This window comes from Bos taurus, chromosome 23 (assembly GCF_002263795.3).
Source record: "Bos taurus isolate L1 Dominette 01449 registration number 42190680 breed Hereford chromosome 23, ARS-UCD2.0, whole genome shotgun sequence".
Classification (NCBI taxonomy): Eukaryota; Metazoa; Chordata; class Mammalia; order Artiodactyla; family Bovidae; genus Bos; species Bos taurus.
The window spans coordinates 37,250,602-37,265,210 of NC_037350.1; the positions used below are offsets into that span (position 1 = coordinate 37,250,602).

The window sequence follows — 14,609 nt, forward strand, 5'->3', positions numbered from 1 at the left end:
TTGGTATATCATCTAAAAAGTCATAGCCACACCCATAGTCTGCTAGATTTTTCTCCTGTCTTCATTGTCATTTAGTTTTTTTTTTTAATATAATTTAGGGACTAGTATATGCCTGGTGGGCTTCCGAGATGGTTTAGTGGTAAAGAACCTGCGTGCCAATGCAGAAGTAGGTTCGAGCCCTGGGTTGGGAATATTCCTGAATATTCCCTGGAGAAGGAAATGGCAACCCACTCCAGTGTTCTTGCCTGGGAAATCCCATGGACAGAGGAGCTTGGTGGGTTACAGTCTACGGGGTCACAAAGAGTCAGACACAACTGAGTGACTAAACAACAACAATATATGCCAGGTACTCAAGACAAGCAATAGAATCCTCAAGCATCCTGAAACACTACTTTAAGAAGCTCAGTTGAACAACTGTTAAGGTAGTGATTCTCAACCAGGAGAGAGCAGAGCAGTCATAGTATAGTGTGAATGGAGTGGCAAATTTAAGAGCAGGGGGCATCAGAGTCATAATGCTTAGATTCAGATTCCAACTCCACCATTCACTACCTGTATACCCTGTGTCCAAACTTCCTCTTCTGAAAAATGAGGACATACTCACTTCACAGCACTGTTGTAAAATATTGAAGTGACTTACTCCATGCTTAGTACAGTGCCTGTCACTCTAAGTGCACAATAAATGCTAGTACTTCTACACCTCATAAGATAGGGTTGAGGTACGGTTTGAAAAAAAGTTTCAAACTTATCACTGCTACAAAGTTTTAATCCTGATATTTCATTTTGTCTCAGAATTTCAAGGAAGACTAATATGTAAGTCTAAAATCCTCATATTCTGTAATCATTTAATAAATTAAATAAATCTGGACCTTAAAGAAGGCTGAGTCCCAAGAACTGATGCCTTTGAATTGTGGTGTTGGAGAAGACTCTTGTGAGTTCCTTGGATAGCAAGGAGATTAAACCAGTCAATCCTAAAGGCAAACAACCCTGAATATTCATTGGAAGGACTGTTGCTGAAGCTGAAGCTTCAATACTTTGGCTACCTGATGCAGACAGGCAACTCAATGGAAAAGACCCTGATGCTGAGAAAGATTGAAGGCAAAAGAAAAGGGGGCAGCAGAGGATGAGATGGTTAAATAACACCGCTGACTCGATGAAGATGAATTTGAGCAAACTCTGGGAGATAGTGGAGGACAGAGGAGCCTGGAGTGCTGCAGTCAACGGGGTCGCAAAGAGGCAGACACAACTTAGCAACTCAACAAGAGTAAATTAAAGATTCAAAATTAATGAATAACAGCATGTGGAAGGTAGTAAATACAATCCAGCAGGAAAAGTATGTGGTTAAAAATATCAACTTTGTGGAAGTAGACTTTTTTTAAAAAACACAGAATTTGCATTTATTTTAAAAATGGCTAAAATTCTAAGTGAGAACCTCAATTCACTTAATATTTTAATATCATATTATCAGTTTTCATTCATGCTAATCTAACAGAAGTAGACTACAAACATTTACAAATTAATCCACAGAATTAAGAATGGTTTACTCCTCAGTAGCTTCAATAAGAATCTATTTCAAAGAATACTGGCTAATAAAACAATCAAAGTGTAATTCTATTTTCTGGTGTAAATACAAAAATTACATATAGAAGAGAAATCAAAACTGAGTACTACTTTTAACAGTCCTTTCAGAAGGAATAACTGCAACTAATTATGTGATATAAAAACAAGCAAAAAATGTCAACTGTACCTCAATAAAACTGAAAAAAAGAGCAAATAAAGCCATTTCCTTATTTTAAGATTAAATCCTATCTTCCTAATCCCAGATTCAAATTAAGTCTATTTTACACTAAAATAAAAAGCCAAACAAACATAAGCCTCCCATATTGGACTAGTCAATGCACGAAGCAGGCAAGGACAAAATGTTATGATTTTTGTCCAACAATAACTTTCATAAAAATGCTTAACAAATGTTAAGTATAGTACCTTCATGATACATTTCAAACATATACATTATCTCACTCATAACACCCCCTAATACCACTCCTCAGGTGAAGTTACTTTATGGTTTGATGAGTAGATACCAAGTGTTAAACATTTATGCATAGTTGTTCTGTAGTGTTTTTTTCCCACTTACTAACTATGAGATAGGTAACAGATAAAGTAACAGACCTGTCCCCTGATTTTTTTTTCTATACATCATCAATACACTTAGATCTACTTCATCTGTAATACAGTTCAAACAATATACATATTATCTCACTTTCAACATTTACCTTTAATTGTTTCCTCCACAACTTCTACTACACGATCTATCTGTTGAACCTAAAAAGAAAACAAACTGTCAGGCAAGCAGTTTATATGCAAAAGAAACATTAATTTTTCTTTATCCTTCTGCTTGGGTCAAGAGAACACATTTTGAAACACACAAATGCAGATCTTCTTTAATTAAAGCATTTGAAGATAGTATAAAAATATTCCATATTGTTTCATGTTACAATGAAGTATGAAATTATCACTCTCCATCCTACAATTATAATTAAAGAAATCATATTACATTTAAATAAACTGCCTGGAGTTCAATTAGAATAGCCTATCAAATATAAACTCAGCACATCCTGAGATATAAACTTCAGTTTAATTAAAACATGTATCTTCACACAGAGCTTCAAGGAAAATAGCATAATACGACAACCTACAAAAAAGGACTTGCTGGTATTAAGAAGATCTACTCCAAATTTGATACTTTATTATTTTAACACTGAAACCCCTTTTAATGAATTTCTACCATGTGCTGAGTACTCCACTCAGGTCCATGGAATACAAAATCAAATAACGGCTCCTGCTCCAGACACCAGTGACTAAAGATTTCCCAGGGTGCCATGGGAACACAGAGGGAAGACATTAATAACAAAATATGTCTGAGTAATCCAGCAATGCTTAGAGGGAACCAAAGGTGACTCTGAGGGATAAACAGGATTAAGATAGGAGACGCCCACTAAGGGGATTCAAAAAAGTGGCTAGAGTTTGGAAGGAAAATGAAAACAAGTAAAGATTGTAGCCCAAGAAGCTAGAGGAAGGAGAGCAAGACAAGTAAGAATAGGTCATAAGCTAATATTTTTTTCTACATTTAAAATTCTCAAAATCATTATTGTTCTACTACAAAACAGAAATATTAAAGATAAATAAAATAATTCATAACACCTTCCATTTCCACTCCTCAAATGAACTCACTCATAATGGTTTGATGAGTAGATACCAACTGTTAAACATTTATGCATAGTTCTGTTCCGTAGTGGTTTTTTCCCCCTTACAAATTATGAGATAGGTGACAAATAAAGTAATAGAACTGCTCCTTGATTTTTCTTCTAGACATCATCAATACACCTAGATCTACTTCATTCATTTTACTAGTGCCTATTATCCTATGTATGGATATAACATAATGCAGAAAGCGAAGAGCAACTAGAGCCTCTTGATGAGGGTGAAAAAGGAGAGTGAAAAAGCTGGCTTAAAAGTCAACATTCAAAAAACAAAGATCATGGCATCTGGTCTCATCACTTTGTAGCCAATAGATGATGGAAAAGTGGAAACAGTAACAGATTTCATTCCCATGGGCTCCAAAAACACTGCAGACAGTGACTACAGCCATGAAATTAAAAGACACTTGCTCCTTGGAAGAAAAGTTATGACAAACCTAGACAGAGTACTAAAAACCAGAGACATCACTTATCTGACAAAGGTCTGTATAATCAAAGCTATGGTTTTTGCAGTAGTCATGTACGGATGTGAGAGTTGGATCATAAAGAAGGCTCAGTGCTGAAGAACTGATGCTTTCAAACTGTGGTGCTGGAGAAGACTCTTCGGCCCTTGGACAGCAAGGAAATCAAACCAGTGAATTCTAAAGGCAAAAAACCCAAAATGTTCATTGGAAGGACTGATGCTAAAGCTGAGGCTCCGAATACTTCAGCTACCTGATGTGACGAGTCGACTCATTGGAAAAAACCTTGAGGCTGGGCAAGATACAGGGTAAGAAGACAAGGGGGCAACAGAGGATGAAATGATTGGATGCTATCAGTGACTCGATGGACATGAGCTTGAGCAAACTCAGGGAGACAGTGAAGGACAAAGAAGTGTGGCGTGCTGCCATCCATGGGGTCACAAAGAGTCAGACATGGTTTAGCAACTGAACAACAGCAACAATCCACACATTCCCCTACTGACGAACATTTCTGTTATTCTTAATCTTTCATTATTATACAAAAACGTCATCATAAGCTCAACTAAAACAAGAAACAAGAAGAACCTTTAAAAACACTTTATTAAATCTCTTTGAAACATCCTTTTGGCCCCAGTGCCTTACAGGAAATAAGGCAAGACATGTGAGAACCCACTGAATCCAGCTCCACCTGATCATTCCGCCCAGCAAGATGGCGGTGGTAACAATAATTGCTGGGAAATTGTCAAAGGCAAAGTAAATCTCAAAGTTAGAGCTTCACTACTCAACAAACCTACCTAACTGGAGATGGATGTCCACCTAGAACCACTGGAACCATTAAGCTTGGCTATAAAAGAAATCCACATGGCTTCTTTATATTAATACAATGTGATCAAAGCTAAGATAGCAGAGAGTTCAAAAAGAAAGAAGTAGCCAACAATGTCAAATGCTTCAGAGATAACTAGTAACATAAAGACTGAAGTGAGTATGCCTGATTTAACAGTAAGGGGGTCAATCAACTCAGGAGAAACAGTTCATTAATCATGAGTCATAAGAAAATGGTGACAGCTAATTTAGACGATGCTTACTAAAAGCAAAGTAGGAAAAAAGAGAAAGAGGACTCCTGTAGCTAAAAAAAAAATTGAGTATACATGTGTTAGTGTATTAATTCTTTCTTTCCTTTTTTAAAATATACACGCTAAGTAGAGAAGGGTCATAGAGAAAAAAGAACTGGAGACAGAAGAAATAATTAATAAAGCTAGGTCCTTCAGGAGGTAGAGAGAGTAAGATCCAAAACACCAGTAGAGACACAAGCCCAGAATGGGAGAGGGGCCAAGTCATCCTGTTCTCAAATAGGGGGTTAGGAGGGAAGCATGAAAACAGATGCTATTATTCTTGTAGAAGCCAGAGAATACTAAGCAAGATTCCCATCTGTTGGCCTCAATTTCCTACATGAAATAGAAGTTCATCTGCTACGAGAGAAAGAATATTGTTAAATAAGAACACAGTGGATGTTTAAAATATGTGTTAAAAGGTTTAGTACCTTTTAAAAGAACTAAAGACTAGAAATACATGAAAATTGCTGAAGTACGGAGATACCATGAACTTTAACAGTGACTCCTTGTATAGGTGTCATTTTTTCCAGGGCCCCAGCAGTTCTTCTGCAGGAACTGAAGAGTTAAATAAACTGATCCAAGGTTTGCTCATTCTATCACTCATTCATTCACTCATCATTTATTGACCATCTAACAGATGTGAGGAACAATGAGTCTGAGCAAACTCAGTGAAGGAGAGGGAAGCCTGGCATGCTGCGGTTCATGGGGTTGCAGACAACTTAGTGACTGAACAACAACAAATGTGAGGAAGGGTCAAAAGGCTGAGGAAGTAGCATGGAGAGATTTATAGGATGCACATGAAGGATGAAGAAAAAAGGAAATTAACTATGCATGTTGGATAAGATGATACTTCAAGTACAGGTTGGAGACCAGAGCCAGGAAGGAGAAACAAAGTGGCTGGGCATTGGGGAAAGCAAAGAAAGAAGGGGAGGATGGGTAAGAGGGAGAGAGGACAGAGAGAAAGAAGAAAAAGAGAACAGGAGGTGATAATAGAGGACAGGTATAAGCATTTAGCATTTTTGAAGAATGGCAAGATCGTGTCATGAGAACAATTTGCTGAAAAAGGAGAAAAGTGATAACGACTGGAGCCGAGAAGTAAGGAAGGTTAGAATGTTGACAAGACACTCCATATGGACACTCAGATTGCCCACGATATTATAAACACGGGTACCACAAGGAAGGAAGAGTTGGTGAAATTTCCCAGCCAGTGTAGGTGAACAACCGACACATTAGCTGAGGATGGAAACAGCATAAAAGAAGTACAGTATGAAACAATTCAACGATGGAATCAAAACAAAAATGCTTTCTTATGCACTTGGAGACAGCAGTTCAAACAAGGTAGTGCACCCAAGTTCACAGCGCATGTTCTGAGTAAGAAGCAGGATCTCTAGAGAAGAGTCAGAATAGCATGTGGAAGGAACAGCTGAAAAGTTGGAGGTAAGCTAAAACTGTAAGATTTAGAAGAAAACACAGCCATAAAGCTAAATGAACTGTGTATAAGACAATGGTTTCTTACTATTACATCAAAAGTATGAGTGATGAAAGGAAAAAGACAAACTGAACATCAAGATTAAAACCTCTTGGTGCATCAAAAGACACTACCCAGAAAATAACAAAACAACATAGAAAATGGAAGAAAATTTTTGTAGATCATATACCTGAGAAGAGACTTGAATCTAAACTATATAAAGCACTATTCCAACACAGTAAAAAGATAAATAAGCCACTTAAAAATGGGCAAAAGATCTGAATAGGCACTTCTCCAAGAAGATATACACGTGGCCAATAAGCACATGAAAAGAGCAAATCAAAACCACAATGGAGGAAGTGGAAAGTTATTGTTTAAAGTGCACAAATTTTCAGTTTAGAAAGATGAAAACGTTCTGGAGATGGATGGTGGTGATGGTTACACAGAAGAGTGAATGCACTTAACACCACTCTACTACACACTTAAAATTGGTTAAGACAGTAAATTTTATGTTATATATATTTTATCATAATGAAATACTACTTCATACTCATTGGGATGGCTATAATAAAAAAGACAGACAGTAACAAGTGTGGGCAAGGATATGGAGAAACTGGAACCCTCATCACGTGCTGCTAGTGGGAATGTAATAAAATCCTGTTGCTGCTTTGGAAACCGGTCTAGGAGATCCTCAAACCACTGAAGAGTATGATCCAGCAATTTCAATCCTAGGTGGATACCCAAGAGGAATGAAAACATATGTCCACACAAAAAACTTGTACACAGTCACAGCATTATTCACAATATGCAAAAGGTAGAAACAACCCAACTCCCAGTTCCTGATGAACAGATAAATAAAATCTGGTATTATGCATACAACGAAGTATCATTAAACCATAAAGGGGAATGAAGTATTAGTAATGTTAAAAACATTATGCTAAAGGAAAGAGGCCAGAGGAAAAAAAATACATTGTCTGATTCCATGCAAATGAAATAACCATAACAGGAAAAACCCAAAGTAGATGAGTGATTGCCTAGGATGGGTGGGTAAAAAACGGGAGAGGCATTGCTAAGGAGTATTGTGTTTCTTTTTGAAGTGATGAAAATATTTTAAAAACTGATTGTGGTGGTGGTCACATAACTCTGTGAATATACTAAAAACCATGGAATTACACACTTTAAATGGAAGAATAGTACGGTGATTGAACTGTATCTTTACAAAAGTGTTTAAAGATACAGATGTATCTTTACTTTATACAGATACTTTAAAAAAGTGTTTAAAGATAAAGATGTATCTTTAAGGAAAAGGTCAGGGTGGGGGGCGGGGAGCATTTGGTTACAAAAAAGCAGGGGAGAAGTTCATTAAATGCTTTAAAGAGAATATTGTGTCATTTCCATTTCTAGTAAGGAGGTTACTGGAGGAAGCAGTGGGAGAAAAAAAGAAAGAAGAGTAGCCAGTGAAGACAGAGAAGAGTCAGGGGAGGGGGAATTAAGTGGAAGAAGGAAAGGTCAGGAGGCAAAAAGCACAGGGTGGGAGGCAGGGAGAGAAGAAAAAACAATCATGAATGAAAACAAACTCAAGATTCACATATAATAATGAAGAATATATTGAATTCATTCTGGGGAGAAAAAGAAAGCTGTTCTTAATTAATACTATAAATTGTAGCCTTGAATACACAAGAGCTTAGTCTCAGGCATATAATTCAAATAAAATAAATAAAACAGTATCTTGTGTCCTTCAGGCACTTCGTTATAAATATACAGGGGGAAAAAAGACATGCAGTATGTTCTATTACTGACTCCATATGTTCTTGACAATGAAGAAAAGAGTTGGTGAATAAACAATTCATAAATAACATTAATGAGTCATTCTGCTCCAGAACTTTTAAAAGAAACCCATAAAAATATTTTTTCAGCTATTATGAACTACTCCAAATTTATAACGCAACATATATTCAAGAAATAAACCTATACAAAGTTACCCAAAGCAAATAAAAGAGCTAGTCTGTTTCCTAATTCTTTCCAGCAGTGCTCTCCAACAGACCTTTCTACAATGAGAGAAATGTTTACACACAGGGCTGTCCAACATGGCAGCCACTAGTCACATGTAGTTACTGCCTGCTTGAAACATGGCTAACTGTGACTGAGGAACTGAATTCTAATTTTAATTAATTCATAAACACACCTGTGGTTATTGGCAACTGGAGTATGGCTAAGACAGCCACCTGGTTTGCCTTGATAAAGGCAGCCCCAGGAAACTAACACACACCTCAAACACAATTTTGCCAACCAGGCTAAAATAAAAGCACAGACCGGGAAGAGGTTGAAACCGTCCTGCAGTCAGAGATACAGCTTTAGTATGTGCATGAAGCATCCTTTTTTCTCAACAACCAGCAACTAGATAAGTTCAGTTCAGTTCAGTCGCTCAGTCGTGTCCGACTCTTTGCGACCCCATGAATCGCAGCACGCCAGGCCTCCCTGTCCATCACCAACTCTCAGAGTTCACCCAAACTCATGTCCATCAAGTCGGTGATGCCATCCAGCCATTTCATGCTCTGTGCTCCCCTTCTCCTCCTGCCCTCAATCCCTCCCAGCATCACGGTCTTTTCCAATGAGTCAACTCTTGGCGTGAGATGGCCAAAGTACTGGAGTTTCAGCTTTAGCATCAGTCCTTCCAAAGAACACCCAGGACTGATCACCTTTAGGATGGACTGGTTGGATCTCCTTGCAGTCCAAGGGACTCTCAAGAGTCTTCTCCAACACCACAGTTCAAAAGCATCAATTCTTCGGTGCTCAGCTGTCTTTATAGTCCAACTTTCACACCCATACATGACCACTGGAAAAACCATAGCCTTGCCCTAGACAGACCTTTGTTGGCAAAGTAACGTCTCTGCTTTTGAATATGCTATCTAGGTTGGTCATAACTCTCCTTCCAAGGAGTAAGCGTCATTTAATTTCATGGCTGCAGTCACCATCTGCAGTGATTTTGGAGCCCCCAAAAATAAAGTCGGACACTGTTTCCACTGTTTCCCCATCTATTTCCCATAAAGTGATGAAACCAGATGCCATGATCTTCATTTTCTGAATGTTGAGCTTTAAGCCAACTTTTTCACTCTCCTCTTTCATCAAGACGCTTTTGAGTTCCTCTTCACTTTCTGCCATAAGGGTGGTGTCATCTGCATATCTGAGGTTATTGATATTTCTCCTGGCAATCTTGATTCCAGCTTGTGCTTCTTCCAGTCCAGCATTTCTCATGATGTACTCTGCATATAAGTTAAATAAGCAGGGTGACAATATACAGCCTTGACGTACTCCTTTGCCTATTTGGAACCAGTCTGTTGTTCCATGTCCAGTTCTAACTTGCTTCCTGACCTGCATTTGATTTCTCAAGAGGCAGGTCAGGTGGTCTGGTATTTCCATCTCTTTCAGAATTTTCCACAGTTTATTGTGATTCACACAGTCAAAGGCTTTCACACAGTCAATAAAGCTTAATGACTAGTAATAATGAGCAATTACCTTGCCCCAAGCCCCGTACTAACATGCCACATGCACCATCACTTTAAACCCTCACAACATCTCTTGGCAATAGATACTTACTGCTATTTCCTAAGCTGAGGGAACACAGGAATGAAGGTATTCTGCTAAATTCTTAACCAAGTAGTCTTGAAAAGACCCTGATGCTGGGAAAGACTGAAGGCAGGAGGAGAAGGGGACGACAGAAGATGAGATGGTAGGATGGCATCACTGTCCCGATGGACATGAGTCTGAGCAAGCTCCGGGAGTGGGTGAGGGACAGGGAAGCCTGGTGTGCTATAGTGCATGGAGTCGCAGAGTTGGACACAACTGAGCGACTGAACTGAACCGAGTCTCAGTAAATCTTATCTAGAAACAGCACCAAGGGGGCAGGTTTCTCGAATTTCCCTTTTCCTTTATATGTAGATGTCATTATTAAATAATCACAAAATGCTATCCAACTGAACTTGGGACTTTCAAGTGAACCCAGGCAACAACTATCCCCCCAAATGCTCATCCACAAATCACCTCTGCTGTGCATGCGTTCACTCGACATGTATCTATTAAGCACCAACCAAGGACTATGACTGTTCTAGGAACCTGGGAACTAATGGCAAAAAACACCAAGTCCCTGCTTCTGGTTGGGGGAGATAAAGAGCTAAACAATGGAACATGTTCATTTCTATCATGACAGACGCTATGAAGAAAGCAAAATGTGGCAGTGACTGGAGGAGGAGAGAGCAGTTTTTTACAGTAGTCCAGGCCAACCTCTGGACAGGTAGTATCAATGCTGCGACCTGAGCCGTACGCCAGAAACACCAGCGTGAGCCTCCAGGGGGAAGATCACACACAGGAGAAGAGAGACAGAAGCCATGGTGAATGGGGGCGCCATGGTAGGTAATGAAGTAAGATAATCAGAAGAGGGAGCCTACGGAAGACCTTGCAGATCATGCTGTGCCGGTCAGATTTTATTCTACCCGCTGAAGGAAGTCACTGAAGGATTAACAGAACAATCTCAACAGCATTGCTCAGGCTAATACTATCAAAAATGTGTAAAAACTACTCTTCATCCATACTTCTCTATTACTTGATGCCGGTCTTTTTATACCTGCATGAATCTGGCTGGGGTTTCACTATCTCTTGATTTTATCCCAAGACACTTCAGATCCTTTCAGGAGTAACAAAGGTTATACACTATAGATACACATCAACACAGATACAGAGGCTCTCTCTCATTAGCACTCTTAACCCTGCCTGTACATAAATAAACTAGGACCAATCTGTGTTTCATTCTAATTAAGCAGTATCAGACCAAAACTTTAAAAGCACCTAAAAATTCTATCAACCTTTGAAAAAAAAAAAAAATGCTTTTCTTTTTCTGTGAAGAACTATACTATAAAAAGCCTTTTCCGTTAAGTGTATATTCAGATTTTTCACTCTTACCATAATGGGAGTTTGATCCAATAATCAGCATTTGACAGGTTAAAACTCAATACTGACTTCATGGTTAAAAATAAAGATTTTTCTCTCAAAAAAAATTTTTCTTTAAGCCGTTAAGGAAAGTCCCTATCTCTATAAATGCTATTGGAAGAGAACTCAATTTCCAAATCTCTTAAATTTGGGGAAGTCCAGAGTAGTCACTAGTTAACTCTACTGGAGTAAAATTTCTTGAATTCACAAGCCCCTGAACAAGTTTGCTCATGAATTACACAAAAGAGCATTTGACACTACATGTGGTTTAACTTTAAAAAAAAAAAATAATAACTCTCTCATCTGCCAGTACATGATCTCCTTTCATCTCTTCATTGAGAAAAATTATTCCCCAGTGGTAGAAATAGCCCTTTCATCAAAAGTTATGTGACAACACATTCCACACACTACTGAAATCATACTTTCTACCTGAATGGTACCAGTGAGTGATGAATACTGAGTAAGAGATAAAAATTACTAAGTGAAAGATGAAGCCAAGCTAGATGGATGCCAGCAAAATGGGGATCAGTACCAGGAACTTTTCGCTCTTAAATCTAATTAAAATGCCTATAAAACTTTCTGGGGGGGAGAGGGAGAAACCTTAAGCAGCTAATCAACACACTAAACTAAATTATATAAAGAAACATTCCTTGGGACATTAAATAATAGGACATGCTATAAAGTAAAAAATTATTTTTCAAGTAATACTAAAGTTGAAAAAAAAAGTACTATAATAGAAATGTTAGCAACCAGATTCATGTAAGGACTTAGTGGTCCTTATGAATTGCATAAGACTCTGTGCTGCTCATATTACACTCCATCCTCTCTGTAGTTTGCTGAGTAGTGGAGGGGTAAGCTAAACAGTAGTTTTTGACAGTAACTGGGAAGGCTCTTTCTTTTTAAGTAACAATGGAATTGGCATATTTGGGAATGAAGATAAAATTTGGAACTAAGATAGAGAAGATGGAGTGTATGTAGAAGGGCTGTTAAAAAATGTAAAACTTGGTTGCATTATTTGTGGAGGCTCAAACTTGTGAAGGTTTAAGTACCATAATTTTTCCATTTGTTCTGCATTTTGATTCTGAAAAGAAAGCTGGCTTTGCCCATTTCTTATTAAAAAAAACTTGTAAAAAAAAAAAAAGAATTAAAACAAACATATACATTAGGGACATAAATCATTAATAAATAATTTGCATGTAGTGGGCAGAATAATAGCCTCTCAAAAATGTTCCAGTCATGATCCATAGCACAGGAGAGTATGTTACCTTCCAAGGCAAACTTTAATCATGACTTTGAAGGCATGATTAAAGACCTTGAGATGATGAGATTAACCTGGATTAGGCAAAGGGGCCCAATCTAGTCCCGTGAGTCCTTAAAAGCTAAGAATCTTTCCCATCTCAGGAGATGAGAGGTGATGCTAGAGGAAGGTGCAGAGAGAAAGACAGCATTGCTGGCCATAATGATGGAAGAAGGGGCCACAAGTCAAGGAATGTGGGGCCTCTAAAAGTTGGAGAGACCAAGGAAGAAGACGCCCCCAGAGACTCCAGGAAAGAACCCAACCCTATCAAGACCTTGAGTTTAGCCCAGCAAAACCCAAGTCCAACTCATCTCCAGAAGCATAAGATAATAAATGTGTTATTTTAAGCAACATGTTTACGGTAATTTGTTAAGCAACATACAAAACTCATACATTAATTAAGAAACAAACATGATAAGCGTTAGCATCAAAGAAGGAAAAGACATTTTAAAAATAAATGCTGCTGGTAAAACTGAGAACAATATGGAAAAACATAAATGCATACTTGATATTTAACAAATATCCACTCAACAAATATTTACTGAGCCAGGCACTGTACTAAGTACAGAAAATAATGTAAAATATGTAAAGCTGTAAAATAAGAGCAAAAAAAATCCCTGGTTTTCTGGAGCTTGTCTAAGTGTTCACCATGGTAAACTGCAAACAGAGTGAAGAGCTGAACAAATCCCTTCCATTCTTTAAAAAAAAAAGAGGGGGGGCATTAAAAGAGAAAAATATATATATATTATCAGACCTGTTCCTAGATCCTAGAAATATACATTTTAAGTTTTGAAACTACAGGAGATTTTACCCACTCATTCCCTTCTCCCTCAAATTCCAAGCTTCCATGATATCAATATTTTAAAAGGCAATAAAAAGTAGTGATTAAAAGACACACACACATTTTCTCCCATGTTAAAATAGGTTGATTCCCTGCTGTTGAGTTGTAGGAGTCCTTGATATATTCTGGATATAAACCCTTTAGGAGATAAATGTTTTGGAAATACTTTCTGTAGTTCGTGGCTTATTTTTTCATCTTAACAGTATCTGAAAAGTCCGATTTATTGATTTCTTTTCCTTCCTGTCCTAAAAAACAGTGCTCTGTGTGTGTGTGTGTGTGTGTGTGTGTGTGTGTGTCCGTGTCCTATCTAAGAAACACTGTCCTAACTCAAGGTCACCAAAAGAAAAGGTGATTTAAAAAAAAAAAAAGTTCAAACGCTCTATTAAAGATATATGGATAGCAAATAATCACAAAAAATATGGTCAGCATCACTAGCCAACAGAGAAATGCAAATTAAAACCACAATGAGATACTATTAATACTAATCTACTACTACAACTGCTAAAATTAAACTGGCAGTACCAAGCTCTGGTCAAGAGGTGAAGCAACTGAACTGCTGGCAGAAATGCAAGACAGCACAGCTGTTTTGGAAAACAATTTGGCAGTTTTTAAAAGGCTGAGCAAATGCTAACTACATGACCAACCAGTATCATTCCAAGGTATTCACCCAAGAGAACGCAAACACACAAAGACTGTGCACACGTGTTTACAGGACCTTTATTCTTCATGGCCCCAAACTGCAAACAACACAACTTTTCTATCAACTAGCTGAATGGACAGACAAACTGTGGTCCATCCATATAGTGAAATAACTCCATACAGTAACAAGTAAAAAACTGTTAACCACAACATGTATGAACACTGAATGAATTACGCTAAGTGAAAAAACAAAGTAACATATACAGAGGCAAAGCCTGGACTATCGCACTTTACAAATACGGAGGGTTTTATATGTATATATAGAAGAGGCAAAGCCTGGACTATCGCACTTTACAAATACAGAGGGTTTTATATGTACATATAGAAGATTTATGGAAACGCTGCTGAAAAAGTCTATTGGCACTATTTTTCCTCCAGCATTTGCTCACTTCCTATCTCTGTGTCACATTTTGGTAATCCTCACCATATTTTCAACTTTTTCATTATTATATTTGTTTGTTATGGTGATCTGAGATAAGTGACCTTTAATGTCA

The 14,609-nt window shown here is 37.8% G+C and overlaps 1 protein-coding gene across 6 annotated transcripts in view; it reads right to left on the reverse strand.

Annotated features, from left to right (window-relative positions):
- The window catches only part of CDKAL1 (CDK5 regulatory subunit associated protein 1 like 1), a 739,806-nt gene that overhangs the window by 517,990 nt on the left and 207,207 nt on the right, over positions 1 to 14,609 (reverse strand). For all 6 annotated transcript variants that reach the window (XM_059880369.1, NM_001192691.1, XM_059880368.1 and 3 more), the window contains one exon: positions 2,271 to 2,319. In XM_059880369.1, coding sequence (XP_059736352.1) covers positions 2,271 to 2,319 — 49 coding nt within the window. The remainder of the gene's footprint in view (positions 1 to 2,270; positions 2,320 to 14,609) is intronic.